This window comes from Heptranchias perlo, chromosome 20 (genome assembly GCF_035084215.1).
Source record: "Heptranchias perlo isolate sHepPer1 chromosome 20, sHepPer1.hap1, whole genome shotgun sequence".
Taxonomy (NCBI): Eukaryota; Metazoa; Chordata; class Chondrichthyes; order Hexanchiformes; family Hexanchidae; genus Heptranchias; species Heptranchias perlo.
The window spans coordinates 44,357,169-44,373,193 of record NC_090344.1 but is presented as its reverse complement, the minus strand read 5'-3'; the positions used below and the strand labels follow the sequence as shown (position 1 = coordinate 44,373,193).

At 42.3% G+C, this 16,025-nt stretch overlaps 1 protein-coding gene across 4 annotated transcripts in view; it reads left to right on the top strand.

Annotated features, from left to right (window-relative positions):
* The window catches only part of nsd3 (nuclear receptor binding SET domain protein 3), a 73,435-nt gene that overhangs the window by 40,783 nt on the left and 16,627 nt on the right, over positions 1–16,025 (top strand). For 3 of the 4 annotated variants that reach the window (XM_068001181.1, XM_068001179.1, XM_068001180.1), the window contains exons 8-14: positions 5,256–5,352; positions 5,546–5,673; positions 8,727–8,855; positions 9,408–9,534; positions 10,037–10,237; positions 11,546–11,725; positions 11,932–12,084. In XM_068001181.1, coding sequence (XP_067857282.1) covers positions 5,256–5,352; positions 5,546–5,673; positions 8,727–8,855; positions 9,408–9,534; positions 10,037–10,237; positions 11,546–11,725; positions 11,932–12,084 — 1,015 coding nt within the window. The remainder of the gene's footprint in view (positions 1–5,255; positions 5,353–5,545; positions 5,674–8,726; positions 8,856–9,407; positions 9,535–10,036; positions 10,238–11,545; positions 11,726–11,931; positions 12,085–16,025) is intronic. The other variant, XM_068001182.1, reaches the window with a different exon arrangement.

Here is a 16,025-nt window from a genome sequence, read left to right as displayed (position 1 = left end):
CTTCTCTTCTCTACGGAAAAGATCCCCAGCCTGCTCAATCACTCCTGATGGGGATAACCTCTCCGTTCTGGCGTCATCCTAGTAAATCTTTTTTGCATCTTCTCTAGTGCCTCAATATCCTCTTTATAATATGGAGACCAGAACTTTCCACAGTACGCCAATTGTGGTCTAACCAAGGTTCTATACAGGTTTAACATAACTTCTCTACTTTTCAATTCTATCCCTCTAGAAATGAACCCCAGTGCTTGGTTTGCTTTTTTTTTATGTCCTTATTAACCTGCACTGCTACTTTGTGATTTGTGTCTCTGTACCCCTAGATCCCTTGCTCCTCTACCTCTTTTAGACTCTTATTTTCCAAGGAGTATGTGGCCTCTTTCTTCCGGCCAAAATGTAATACCTCACACTTAGATAAATTGAAATTCATTTGCTAATTACACGTCCATTCTGCAAATTTATTAATGCCTTCCTGTATTTTGTCGCAGTCCTCCTCAATCTTAACTACAGCCCCGATTTGGTGTCGTCCGCAAATTTTGAAATTGTGCTTCCGATTCTCGAGTCCAAAACGTTTATGTAAATAGTGAACAACAGTGGTCCCAGCACCGATCGTTGTGGAAGACAATGTCCTTGCTTCCCATCTTTTGCCAGTCTGAGTAACTATCTTTAACTCCGACTCTCTATTTTCTATTTTGTAGCCAGCTTGCTATCCATTCTGCTACTTGTCCCCTGACTCTACATGCTCTGACCTCAATCATGAGTCGTCTATGCGGTACCTTATTGAAGGCCTTTTGAAAATCAAAATACATTGCATCTACTTCATTACCCTTGTCTCCCTTCCTGTTATTTCGAGCCTGTTCCGCCATTCAGTGAGATCATGGCTGATACCAGCCATGATCTCGTTGAATGGCGGAACAGGCTCGAGGGGCTGAATGGCCTACTCCTGTTTCTGTGTTCCTAATTAAATCATGGCTGATCTGTACTTCAACTCCATTTACCCGCTGTTGATCCATATCCCTCGATACCCGAACCTAACAAAAAATATATCGGCCTCTGTCTTGAAAGTTCCAATTGTCCCAGCATCCACAGCCTTTTAGGGGAGAGATTTCCAGATTTCTCCTTCCCTTTGTGTGGAAAAAGTGCCTCCTAATTTCACTCCCAAATGGCTTAGCTCTAATTTCAAGATTATACCCTCTTGTTCTGGATTCCCCAATGCGAGCAAATAGTTTTTTTCTGTACCTACCTTATTGAATCCCTTCATCAATTTAACATCTCCATTAGATCTTCTAAACTCAACCTTCTAAACTCAAGGGAATGCAAGCCACGTTTACGCAACCTGGACTCAATTTAACCCTTTAAGCCGTGGTATCATTCTGGTAAATCTGCCCTGTACCCCCTTCCAAGGCCAATATATCTTTCCTGAGGTTCGGCACCCAAAATTGAAAGCAGTACTCTGGATGAGGTCTGACCAAAGCTGTACAACTGAAGCATCACTTCCTCACTTTGAATTCTCAGCCCCCTGAAATAGGCCAACATTCTATTAACCTTTAATGATTTGTGTATGTGACACATGAATTCATTTGCTCCTCCACAGCTCTGAGTCTCTCACCACTAAGAAAAATATTCCGATTTATGATTCTCAGATTCAAAGTGAATGACCGTGCACCTCTCTGCATTGAACTCCATCTGCTGTAGTTTTGCCAACCCACTTAATTTGTCTGTTGCCCTTTGTAACTTTTTGCTCCCATCCACACAACTTACTGTGCTCCTTAACTTAGTGTCTGCAAACATGGACGTACAACTCTCTCTTCCCCTAAGTCACTTCCTCTTGCTCCCATGACACCCACTATCCCTTTACTTTCCCACTACCCTTACCTCTTCCTCTTAAACCGTCTCTGTCCCATCTCTCTGGCCCATCTTTCTGGCTCTGCTGTCACTCCTTCTCCCTTCCTATTCCCTCAAGAGGCTTTGTTAGCTATAAAATTGTAACTTTATTTTTTAAAAAATAGAACTTGAACGAGGAAAGAAAGTATCTGCCTGCCTTTGTCTCAACTTTTGTCCTTCTTTCAGTCTGTGTACCTTTCTCTCTGTCATTCGACTGTCTGTCTCACAGCTATAAGCGATTAGCATTGTCCTTTTCTAACTGTCAACACAACTGAGATAATTAGCATCGACCTTTGCTGTCAACAAAACAAGTGAGACAATTAGTGGCTTCAGATGCTTTTACTTGAAAAATGAAGTAACATGAAATGAAGATAGTCAGACAAACAACTTCTCTGCTTTTTAAAAAAAAACACATTCAATATAAATTTTACCTCCCAAGATTTTGAAATTTACACATTTTTTTAAAAAAAACAAAGAAAAAGATACTGAGTAGAAAGGGCTAGAAGCTGAAGAAAAATATTCCATCAGTACAACTGACTGAACAGTACTGATGCCTCTTAGAACATTGGGTTCACTGCACCTGTAAGGGGTTTTTTACTGTTTCTCGGGCTTATTATAGGTCAGCCAGTTATGTTTCTCCTGAGCTGCCCTGCCCGCTGTGTGGTTGCGAATCGCTTTCCCCTTCCTGATTCTGAGCTGAGGACTTATCGGGCGGTAACAAGGACAGACGAACAGACCAATGGATTGGTACAAGGAAAACCAATGTTTATTAATAAGAAAACTAAAACTACAAGGTAAACAGTATTATACAGAAGATAAAAGAAATCGCTATGGATGCGACACAGTCTTACACTTAACGGGGTGGAAGAAACGGACACATCGAGGGAAAATTCTAAAATCACAATTTTAGCAATACCCCTTTAACCCCCACCCTTACACCTAGCTAGGTTGTCTTGTGGCGGTCAGAAAATTAATGCTCACCGGTGAAACAGATGAAAAGGCCTGGCCCCCGTGTCCTGCTGCTGCCATCGACATGTGGTTGCGAGGTTTACTGGATGGCCTTCCTTCTTAGTTGCTAGCAGGCAGACAGGACCGGGCGAAGAGAAGAGAGAGAGAGATACTGGGAAGCCCCAGTTATACCCTCCTGGTAATGGGTTAATTTCGCGCCTCATCAGTTTGCTCCATTGTCCGATTTGGGCTGAAAACGTAAGACAAAAGGGGTCCCGATCTTGGTCCATTTACATTAATGGCTGGTACCTGTACTGATCTGTTCCATAACTGCTTTCCATTGTTCCGAATGTTCCTTGATGGGCTATCTTTTGTCCTGGGATTTCTCCTGCTCGAATTTTGATGTGCAGGCCGGCAATGTTGATGGCTTGCCTCATGGCGTGAATGCAACTGCATTGTTCAAAGAAACCTGTCTGAAACACGGAGCCTGCCAAGCTGTTGGAGAATCCAATTTCAAATCTGCCGGCCCTTGGCCATGTGTCTGACTGCAGCCATTTTGAGAGACCCTGGATTTTTTAAAACACAGTCACACCAGGGTTTCTTTAATAACTCCAATAAATCTTCGGGGGGGGGGGGGGAACATATGAAATTTTGCGAATCCCTTCAACATGCTCAGACTGCACAATGCAAATTCAGCTCTGAGTCATGTTCAAGTCCAGGCATTTGGGAGAGGCCAGAGACTCTAAGCAAATACTTGATTGAAGGTACAAAGTATAATTGATTTATTGTGAAATATGTAATTTGTTGATTTTTAAAAAAAATTATGTTTAAAACCTTATTTTGGACATGAAATTCCAGTTAAAGGGAGACATGATGGATAAGAACATAAGAAAGGAGTAGGCCATCCGGCCCCTTGAGTCTGCTTCACCATTCAATCCAATCATGGCTGATCTTCGACCTCGACTCGATTTTCCCACCCGATTCCAATATCCGTTGATTCCCCTAGAGTCCAAAAATCTATCCATCTCAGCCTTGAATATATTCAATGACTCAGCATCCACAGCCCTCTGGGGTAGAGAATGCCAAAGATTCATAACCCTCTGAGTGAAGAAAGTCCTCCTCATCTCGGTCTTGAATGGCCGACCCCGTATCCTGTGACTATGCCCCCTAGTTCTCGACTCTCTCGCCAGGGGAGACAATCTCTCAGCATCTACCCTGATGGGGGACTAAAGTTCATTTAGAATTTTAATTGATTTGTGGGAACCCAGTGGTGTGATTATCCACTCTGTGATTGCACACACTTTCGCTATAAAATTTGCAGGAGTGACAGATACTAGAGACACTTGTAATGAGTTCTCAATCGTGCACCTCATGTATCATATTTAATATATAATATTGATTTTGTTATTTCCTGGTGTAGCCAATTTGCACTGAGTGTAACATCTGTTAATTCTTCAACTTGGATAGCATTGTACTTGAACTAAATGGCTTCCGATTTTAGCTGTGGTAGAAATGAATTCAAAACTATCCTTTCTGCCCACAGTCACTCCACAGATTATATTAAATGCACCACAGAAATTTAGGAGCAATGATATCAGCTATTATCAACTGTTGAAGAGAATGAGTAGTTGAGCCACACAAACCAGGAATGTCCCAGATTCGAACTCTGGTGCATGCTAAGTTGGCTGATTTCATCCAGGGAAATGGAAGGAATAGCACAGTTGGCCTCAGTGCTTTGGGATTAGGTGAAGGAAAATTGACCAGGGTTCCTGTTCTCTGTAGCTGTCCAGCAACTACTGTTGGAAGTGCACACCAGTGGATGTCTGGTTATTATGGGATTAGAATTAGTTGTGACTCCCCTCACAGCAGAATAGCTGTTTACACATTCTGAAGGTTCACCTGTGAAGACAAGTCACTTTGACGAGGTAAGGAAGAGTGCCTGGTACCCACTGAACTGCACAAGCAAGGAGTCACTGTTTTCCGAAGAGGAGGAGAGAGGTGAATATTAGCAGAAAAAAAGAGGGAATGAAGAAAAATCAGAAATGCTGAAAATCTGAATCAATAAGGAATATAAAGCTAGTCAGCATCCGTAAGGAAATACAGTTCTGGTCGGACCCTTCATCAGATTGTTTGGAATAATTTTGTTGCTGCAATATTATCTTGGAGTTGACACAATTGTAAAGGGATCGAGGTTTGCTTTTATGATTGAATAACCTCAGCAGAGCCCTTCCATGTCACTGGGTGAGCCACCATTTGGCAACCAAACATTTGATGACGGGGCACAGAAAAGAAAAAAGCTCAAATAAATAAATTAAATGGATGTTTTAAAACTCTGGTCCTTTATTCTATTGACAGTTATTCAACAGAGGTGTTGGAAATCTTTGGATTTGCTGTTAATTTGGATTTATGACTTAATTGTGTTCTGATAGGTGGAAACTTTTCCAACAACAGCAGAGATGATTGGTCCACAAAGAGGCACATCACTACCACATGCACACGGAACAGTGTTGAGTTCAGCTCTGCCAGGTGAGACATTATGAACCACATGTTTTACAGTAATGATCCTTGATGCTGAACATTCATATTGTAACTTCCAAGCATAGATTGCTGTATAACATGTCTGCTCTCTGCCTGGATTCATTCTACACTGTCACAATTTTGTAGGAACGAATGCCAAACCAAACAATAACCTCTGCCACTCCATATCTTTTGCTGTCAGGTGCCAGTGAGCTTTCAGATTCCTGCAAACCACTAAAAAAACGTAGTCGGGCTTCCACAGATGTGGAGATGACAAGTCCGGGTTACAGGGAAATGAACGATTCTGATTCCAGAGGACTGCTGAGTGAGGTAGGAAAATGAAATGAGGAGCAGTAGGAGTGATGGCCAGGCAGTAGCCTAATTGAGAGGTTCAGACGATTTACATATAGAAGGAAGGAGATTTGGAAGTGGGGCTACTGACAGCAATCTATTTGAACAATTTGGTAGGTTTGTGTTGAGAGTAATGTTTAGCTGGGCAGCAATGAATTACAATTTGTAATCCACTCAACTGTTTCAGATAGTTTATATACAGAATAATAAACATTTGAATCTAATCAAGGGGTTAGGATGGTCATGGAGTCATGTCAGGGTGTTCAGATCACTTCATAATGAGTTTGAACTTTGAATACTTCAAAACTCTTTTGGAATTGACATCAGGCTTTAAAATCACCCCCACCTATCCAACATTATTCATAGCACATACCGTGTGTGGAATTTGTGGGGTGATCTCATTGCATTTTAGGTCGTCCCCCTTCCCTTTTCTGGTCCAAGTCCAATCTTCAGTGTCATGGTGCTGGTTATTAGCTCATCTGTAGTTGCATTCACCTTGGAGGATTTATCGTTGTGACATAACCTGAGCACATTTATGGAGCAACGGTGCATAGTTATTTTCAGAGAATTTATACATTGTAATCATTTGGTGACTAAGGGGTTAAGGCGAGCCAGTGCTTTCACCTTAGTTGGTGGGAGTTGATTTCCTATTTGGAAACCACAACTCAAGTAGTTCCTTGCCTTGGTTTGGTTGAAAAAAAAACGGTGGTTTAGTTCTTGGAGATTTCCTGGACTGATTAAAAGTGCAATTTATTCCAGACCCAAATTGGGACAGACTAGATAAAATACAGTGAAAAGAAACTATGCCTTTCAATTGATTCATGAAAGACTAAAATAATGAATGAAATGACCAGAAATAGGGGAAGAGGAATTTGGGAGTCACAGCTGGTTGCTAAAATGAATGAACAGTAAGAAGCGATAGACAAGTGCAACTCTGTTTTGGAATAAATCAGTTATATTTTAAGTGGGTTTTAATAAAAATTAAAAAGTCAACCCAAAGACTTTATTTCATTGACACGCTCTTGTGAGGCCTCTGGATTCATCACCACAAAAAGTGTGGTGAAAGCTGGATCGTGTTCTATTGCAACCCCATAAAATCACTTAAGAACATTTATTGGTTATTTGAGCATCAGCAAACAAACCAGCTACAAAGATGTTGTGCCGATTCTTCTTCTTTCTCCATAATACTGTGTAAATCAAAGAAATGTATGCGATTATAGAAAATAGGTGGCAGTGAGATCCAAGCGTGCAGTTCAGTCAATGAGTTTTAATGGCAAGAGTGAAACTGAAGTGATGAGTGAATTCTTGCAGAATCGTCTGATCTGAATTTTCGCCTTGTAGTTTGTAACTGAATATGAGTCGTGCATTGTGGGCACGGAAGTGAAGTGATGTAACTGAAAAGGAAATAAAGATGATGATGTATATCATTTCCGTTTCCCCTTTGAAAAGGCGCGTCACAGTCCATTCCAAAGTCAGAAACTGGATAAGTTTTATCATATTTAAAAGGTTGGCTGTCGCTTTCTCCTCCTCCCGTTCCTGAGAAAGACCAGGTTTGGTGCCACCGTGTGGCCAAAGTGATGTCTGTCTGAGAACGATTTGCAAAAGAAAATAAGTTTGACTAAAAGATGAAAACCATGAGGGCTGTGGAACTGTGCACAATGTATAAAATAGCGTTGGCTTCAGCTGCTAGAAAGTCTAGCTTCCTCGTGCCATCTGCAGGCTTTTGAAGCCTAAGCTTAATGTCAAGGGCATACCCACATCCCAGTCCTTATTAAGAGTATAAAAACAGCCCTTCAGGATTTCACTCACTGATGCTTTTGCTGTTCCATCTTCTGAGCACAGACCCTTGTTCCAGGGACCTCAACCTGTAACTGTATCCTTGCCATTTTTATCTGCTCAGTCCTTTGGATGATTCCAGTCAACAGATTTTTTTAAAAAAAAGACTTGTATTTATGTAGAGCCTTTCACAGCCTCAGGACGTCCCAAAGCATTTCACAACCTTTTGAAGTGGAGTTACTGTTCTAATGTAGGAAACGCAGCAGCCAATTTGTGCACAGCAAGGATTCACAAAGACCAATGTGATAACAAAGAGATACTCTGAAATGATGTTGGTTAACTCGCGAGTGGATGGGATCAGAAGGTGGGGCCCAGTTAAATGTTAGGAGAAGTCCTGTAACAGCGGTGAACCAGTTTTCAGGAGGTTGTTAGCAATGAATTGCATGGTTTTTGCACCATTGCAGTTGAGATAGTCAGCCAAGACCTCAGGGGATTGCATTTACTGGATTTGGTTTTAACTTGATTTGCCTAAATTGTAACATTTTGGGTTTTAAATGCTGAATTGTTGGGAGGGGAGATGATTCAGCCCCTCAGGTGATTATAAAGCTTGTCGTCAGAAAGTCAGGAGTTAAGGAGGGAAAGGAGAGGCAGGTAGACAGACCATGGCAAATCGGGTGGGGAGGGGCTGGCATTACTCCAATTTGTAGCCATGAGATTCTTGCTGAAATCCTGGGTTGGCTCCCTGCTTGGCATCATCTAACTTCCACTTCCATTTCTATCTGATGGTACTGTGCAAATTGGCTCTTCACCGAGGCTTTCAGTTTTAGAAACATGAGTGGAGTCATCTGGATATTGATCCATTGAGAATCTGAGGACAAAAACCACGAGGTACTGGAATCCTCTTGAATTCAGTATCTGTTGTTTTCTTCCCTCCCTTTTCTGGGGTGAGGTTGCATGGACACCAATTACCCTCCCATAATTTGCTGAAATGGTCATTATTCATTGGCTGTGAGCCTTGACTGTGAGTGTCAATGGGTGAATCAAGCACATGGCACATCAGCCAAACACGATCCCATCCTCATTCTGCATGCACGTGTGCAGTTCCAGCAGGGGTTGCTGGGTGGTAGTTGGGAACGTAAACTCTTACTGATTTCGTTTTTTCCCCCTCCCTAACCCGCTTCACACAGCTTTGATCACCATGTGTTCTGTTTCTTAATACTGTGTTGACTAGGTGAGGTTTTTAATATACGTTGTAGGTTGGCTTGGAGAAGAGACCTGACAGCCCAGCGGTTCCTCCAGGTGCAGATGTCTCAGATGAAACATCAATGGATTCATGTTTGTCTAGGCGTGGCACAGGATCATCAAAGAAGGATAACATCTGCCAGGTGAGAGCTGAGGAGATGAAGGACTTGACCTTTGGTCCATGACTTGTGGATTAGTTTATTAAAATGATCCAATCTGATTGGCTGACAGGGACTAGCCCATGATTGCATTCTGCAATCTTATTTCAGAATAACTGCTGCGGTCTTTCAGAGGAAAAAACTGTTTACTGGTTCACGTTCCAGTGCTTTTGGGATAGGAACTTGTACGTTCTGTTCCAGAATGCTTGGTGCAACAAATCGAGCACTTGTTTGTTGATTTGTGCATTAATTGGCAGTGTTCATTCCAGCACTAAACCCTTCTACTTGTACCCAAATCCTTTATAGCAATGATCATGAAATGATTTTACCGTAGTCTGTCGTTGTCTGGTATCACGTGCCCCGAAGCAGCTGAGAAAACAAATGGTCCTATTTTTAAAAAAAAAGTTGAATAAAGTTACAGCGAGTATTTGTTCAATAGAAAATAGGGAACTCCAATCTGTAAATATCCGAAAGTTTATTTATGTTACTCCGGGTTACTCATATTAAGGATTGTTTTGTGACTGTCTGCTGTCTCAGATCTGTGAAAAGCCTGGAGAGTCTCTGGTGCCCTGTGAGGGAGAGTGCTGCAGAGTCTTTCACATAGAGTGTCTCGGACTGGCAGAGCTACCTAATGGGAAATTCACATGTATGGAATGCACTACAGGTAATGGAGAATGTTTTTATTCGTTATTTAATTCCCTTCTAGAAACCCCTCATCTTAACTGTTGGGTGACTTCACTTTAATCTATGTCCATTTTGCTCAGTATCAAGCTGGGTTGAGGAGTGACAAGTGTCACCGAGGGGGACTTGTTCCCTGTTCCCCTGGTGAGAAAGGATCAAATATTGGCTTCGTAGTTCATGGGAACTTGTGAGAATTTGGGGGCATAACCTCAGTTCCCACCACTGTATGCTAAAACCACCTCACCATAGTTATTGGCTCCAGTTGAGATCCAGAACTCAGCATGTGCTTAATCTGATTGCAACTAGATTTTTGTGACATGGCTGGTGAGCAAACTATCCAGTGTCACCACCAGCTTGACTTCCAATTATGCTTTTAAAATTAATATTGCAGCATTAAAACATCAGAAGGCAGTTGCACGTTAGAATTCAAGACAGTTGCACTGAGTGCAATCTTTCTCTGTTCTGGTACATCTGTCCTCCTACAGGAAACCACACTTGCTTTTCTTGCAAGTTATCTGGGAAGGTTGTAAAAAGGTGCTCGGTGAATTCGTGTGGAAGATTTTACCACGAATCCTGTTTGAGGAGTTATTCTTCTGCCATGTTTGAAGGAAAAGGATTTCGTTGCCCCCTGCACTGCTGTTTGGCGTGCTTGGCAGACAACCGTGAAATGGCTAAAGCAACTAAAGGTGAGAAGAAAATCAAGGTGATTTTATCTCATAACAAACTCTTTTTAGAGAACTGTTCTTATCAGAACACTTGACCCTTCAGACCAATTCTTGGACCAAAATGCAAGAGTTAAGAATTTGAAATCTCATTGAAAGTGGCTTGGGGTCTGGATACATCTAGGTAAAGATGTACCTTCCAATTAATTAACGACAGATTGTTGTTTTATGCTCTTTTCACTGTGGCTTGCCTTTTTTTTAGAATTGGTCCAACTGACCAATTCCAGCTGCTGCTGCCGAAAAGCTATCGAGTGCCCGTGAAGTTCTGGCGACTGCAAAGTTATCTCCCTTTGCTGGCAAAATGCTGCACTGTTTTAACATTTTATCATTGAAAAGGATGACGGTGGCAGTGTGAAACAAAACAGGTGCTAAACGATACAGCAGTCTGCTCTAGTTATTGAATGAGGCTGTGGATTCTGCCTGACACGGCAAGTTAGCCATTACGGTTCTTTTAGAATTGAGGCAGCCAGTTGTGCTTTGCTGTGTGTTTTGATGCTTCCCATCATGTATGTTCTTTTACACAAGAGCAATATGTATTTATGGTAATATTTCATGTTTCTAATGTGCTGAACTTACTGTACATGCAGTGCCATCAGATATAGTGGTTCAGTGATGCAGTGTGTTTTTGTAATTTGCTGCACCACATTGTGGATTAGATATCATTTCACCTCAACAATTTCCAACAGTTTCTCATCTCAACCAGGTGTATGGGGAAGGCACGCAAAGGACCTGGGATGTTTCCTTCGGAGTGAAGGGGAAAAATCCCAGAGCATACCAAGAGTGACTTTGGAAACAAACTTTAATTAGGTTAGATACTGATTACAATGCGGAAACAGGCCGTTCAGCCAAAGTTGGTGTTTATCTTCCACGCAAGACGAAGTCCTAATCCCATGTTCCCTTCACCCTTCATTCACATTTGCTTCAACCACCTATCTAAGCTTTCCTTAAATAATTTGCCTAGTTGAGGTAATGATACAGCGACAGGAGAAAAAAAGCAAAATGTTCCATGAAAAATAGGGTAATAAAATAAGTGCTCCACTTGGTGACCTTAAGAATGCAGTGGGGGAGATGGATAAAATTGAGCATTGGATAGTTGATAAACAGTTACTGAAACTTAATATTTCAGATTGCGAGTGCTCAGTTGTTTTATTGACAGGCTTGGAATGAGGTGATGTATTTGGAAATAAATTTAGAACGTTACAGGAGCTCTTCCTTTTGTTAAGCGATTCAAAAGGCCCTTTTAAAACCAGTTGTTTTTTTTATTATAACCAGGTCGTATGCTGCGTTGTTTGCGGTGTCCTGTGGCTTATCACATGGGGGAGAGCTGCATCGCAGCTGGCAGCCTGGTCCTATCGACCCACAGCATCATCTGCAACAACCATTCCAGCTTGAAGAAGGGCAGTCGCGCGTCTGTCCAAGTAAATGTAAGCTGGTGCTTTATCTGTGCCAGAGGTAAGGCAATTTTCCTTCTGCCTTGATCATAAAATGACGAATCAACTTAAAAAGTATAGCATGTGTAACTTAATTTTTAAAAAAGTTTTTGTCCTCCCTTTTTTGAAAAAAAAACTTCAAGACTAAATTAATGTTTTTCAGATTTTTTTGGGGGGGAATCATGGGTATTTTCGTTGCAACTCATGTTTTTCATTTGTTTTGTGTAGGGGTAATTGAGCAAGACCAATCCGAAACCCTTATCAGTTCATATACATATAAGTCGCACTACCTCCTGAGCGAGTCAAATCGTTCGGCTGAGTTGTTGAAAAAACCTATGATTCCTCCCTCACCGTCAACTACAGTAAAGAAATGTGGGAAAGGTAATAAAAACCAGCTTATCTCTGGAACCATGTATGCTTGAATTTCTTACTCCCCACCACCATGCTTTTTTCCCCACCCCGCATCTGCCTAATCTGTTGCTATATTAAATCCTGTGTGACCTTGCTTATGAAAATGTGTGAATTGAATTTTTTTTAAATGATTTTTTTTTAAACCAGCTGTGGTAAATGAACAGAAATAAGAGAAAAACGAAGTTAGTGTGGGCTTGAAATAATTACAAGGTCAACTCTTGATCCTTAATCAGGCATTTCAGGACTAGCTTGTAGAGTTATTAATGTACACCTCATTGTATCATTCTGCAATATCTCAGGCCCTTTTTTTTTCCTTCTGGTCTATAATTTTGCTTTGATAATTTGATAGGGTCTGACATCAGATTTGAAATCATTGAGGTTGCAGTTACTTTTATTGCATAGTAAATATGTATAAGAATTGGGAAAATGATCCACTCAAAGAATCTCATATTCTGGACATCAGATTGCATTTTGTTGCTTTCAACATAAGAAAGTTTCAGGGTGAAAAAAAAATTACTGCACTGTAAAGATTTGGACATTCTACATGGTTCTTTTAGTACAGTTCACTTCAAATGTAATGGACACACTTCATTTGAACTGTGAAATAAATCAGACAACATGCATCCGTCCGAATGAAATGCAGAAACGTGTGTATTTTTCTTTTTCTTTTCTGGAAAACTTTGTTCCTGACCTGTTTCCTCCATTCCTTTCTCTGTCCCAGGCTCTTGATCTCGCCCTCTCCCTCAGTCATTCTGATCCATTGATCTTGGGCTCGGGTGTCTCACACTGGCTCTGGGACCTCGTCTCTGACCAACTCTAGATCCTGATGTATGTCTCACTCACTCCAGGTCTGGGTCCTGGTCTTTTGGTCTCTGCCGTGCTTTGTTTGGCTCTGGCTGCCATCTTGGTTGCCGCCAATGCACTCATGCTTTGAGTCCCAGTCTCTCTGGTGTCTGCCCCCAGGCCTTACTCCCGCTCAAGCTCCCAATCTCTCTTTCTGCTGTGCTCTACCTGGTTCAGAATCCCGATCTCTTGGTGTCTGTCCCACTCCTGCAGTTCTGTGTCCTGATCTTAGTTTCTGTCTGTCCATTGCTCTTCCACTCTCAGGCCAAGTCACTTGGTGTCTGCCCCAGGACTTTCATCAGGAGTGACTTTCCCTCTAATTCGTCCTTCCTGTTCTCCGTGCCCTCCCACTCAATCATGGCTGAGATCAGGAGCTTGCTTTGTGGTTAGTTGCAGGTGAGGGCTCAGTCCTATCTCACTGCGGTGGAGTCCACCACGACTCAAGTATGCTGCGTCACCAGGCTGCCAGCTGACTTTTGTTCTAAGATCATCTTTTTGTCCCTCAATAGCTCTCCTGGTTAGAGCAGTCCATAGCTGAGCCACTTAAACCAAAAGATCCCAAGCTCAGTTGATCTCCTGCGGACTGGCAGTAGGTGTGATGCAATCGACCTTTGCACCCCTGGGTTCAGGGCGGAAGGGGGAGGAATTTGCCTGGGTTCTCAATTCTGGTCATTCTTGAGTGGCCCTTGCTGGAAATTGTGTGGTGTCTGATAAAGGCAGGAGTGGGCTTGGCTGTGATGCCCACACTGTTGAATAGCCTGCCGGCACTGGATAAGGTCACGTGAGAATAATGGCATTTGTGTGCTGCCTTGCCAAAGACCGTTTACTGATGTTGGGGAAGGCAACCAGAAATCTGATCATGCGCCTCTTCTCAAACTAATGCAATAAAATACTTGAATTTATACTCTGCCTTTGACATTGAAAAGCTTCAAACCATGGAATAAGCATTGTGTAGTTTGCAGCAGTGACTCCTCTAATCTTTTTTCCTCTCTGGGCGACACCTCTCACTGACTCCTTGGAGTTAGTACACAGTTGGCACATAAATACACAACATCACCAGGCCCACCCATCCAGTTACACTTGCATTAAAAAGTACAATTAAAAACCAGTAGTGCTGAGTTGTTTTGATCAAGTGGCAGTAAATTTTAAAAAATCTTGACCATTTTTGTTTTACTTTCTTGGTTAAATTTTAGTGTTCAGTTTTTAATTTGTAGGGGCGGGCTAGGAGAGTGGGAGGAATGTGTTCTAGGGGGGAGACTTGTAGTTATTTTGAGCCCCAGCCTTGCTTAGCATGAACAAGATGCTGCTAACGTGCTACCTTCAAAGGTCAGCAATGTTACCTGCTTGCCGTTTTAATCCAAGTTTCTGCTTCACTCCTGCTGTCCACCCGGCTAACTGGAGAATGCTGCATCTATGCTTTTGTGTGTTAGATGGACAAGCTACAAGCTGGGTTGCTGGCAAACTGCACATTGTCGGGTGTTAGAGGAGAATCCTTTCATGTTGCTTGTTGAGGCTTCCTTTTTTTTAAAAACAAAGAAGAAAGTAAAGAATTTTTTTTTGAAGAGAGCTTGGGGTAGATATTTGTGTTGGGCGGGAGCGCACAACAGGCGACATTGCATCGGCCACCCGTTCTCCGTCCCGCCGTTATTCAGTTCCACTGACTTCAAAAGAACTGAATATCAGCGAGGTGTACAGCAGACGGCAAAAACGATACCACCCGTTTTGCACGACCACCCCAGCCAGTTGACAGAGTCCCTCCAATGTTAAATGCATGTAATTTAAGGTAAAAGTCAAGAGCCTGGGAAATGCTTTTCTATTTTCTTTCTCCAAGGTGTTGGGGGGCGGTGGTGGGGGTTGCCAGCAATGAAACCGTTCTCAAGCATGTTTTATGTAACCGCTGCAGTGTTTGTTATTCCATTGTATGCTTTCATTCATCTTCACCTGCTCTCATATCCACACACCGCTCTTGAGTGGGGAGATCTCATTCCAGGATCCAGTTCAGGAATATATTCAAGGCTGAGATGGATAGATTTTTGGACTCTAGGGGAATCAAGGGATTTGGGAATCGGGCGGGAAAGTGGAGTTGAGGTTGTAGATCAGCCACAATCTGATTGAATGGCGGAGCAGGCTCGAGGGGCCATATGGCCTGCTCCTATTTCTTATGTTCTTATTTCTCCAGTAATAAAGCTGCCCCATGTTTTTGAAAGAATGCACATTTCTGCAGGTCAAGCTCGCCCAGGTCACACTCTTATCCACTTAACTATTCTCCGGGAAAACATCTACTGCTGTGGTCTGGTCAACACTGATGTAGCTCATACCATTTGCACTGGACAGATTTGAGTATCCATCTGCACTGAGATCCACATGAGTATTTGTGAACTGAGCAACTTCCCTTTTGAGTTCTGTCAAAATTACAGCGCCTTTACATACCTTGCCTCTGAATTTTTGTCCTCTGTGTTTCTCCTGTGTTGAGCTGTATGCCTGGGGCAAGTTCCATGAGGTTTAGCATTTGTTTTGATTTATTTGTCACACGTACACTTATCCAAACATCACTGTAGTGAGAGGCTCAGCCATGCAGCTTGACTTGAGGGCTGAAAGTGGGAGAGCCTACCAGCCCTGGCACTCAGAACTGTAACTCTGGTTCAAAAAGCACCATTGTTCACCACGGGTTTTAGTTTGATGTAGGTCAACATAAAGGAAGCTCTTCATGCGGAAAACATTCAGCCACTTCACACACAAAGTAACATGGTTGAGTTTAAAGATAACGATTTAAATGGGAAAAAAAAGGCCCAAGTCAATTTGTTTAATTAGAATCTGTGACCTTCGTGGGGGGGAAACATTAAACGATAACAAGTTTAAAAATGGGAATTTGCTCATTTGTTCCGGGTATGTTGAAGATGCCTCCGTGAACTGAGGGAATCTGTCTCTCTGCATGATGCCGAACTCTGGATGAAAGGTGTTTCTTACGGGGCATTGCTGCAAGTAAGCAAGCATGAGACCTGGAGAGTCCCACTCTGCTTTTTTTGCAAACTGATGCAATAATTCTTTTTGAGACTGAGTATCATGAG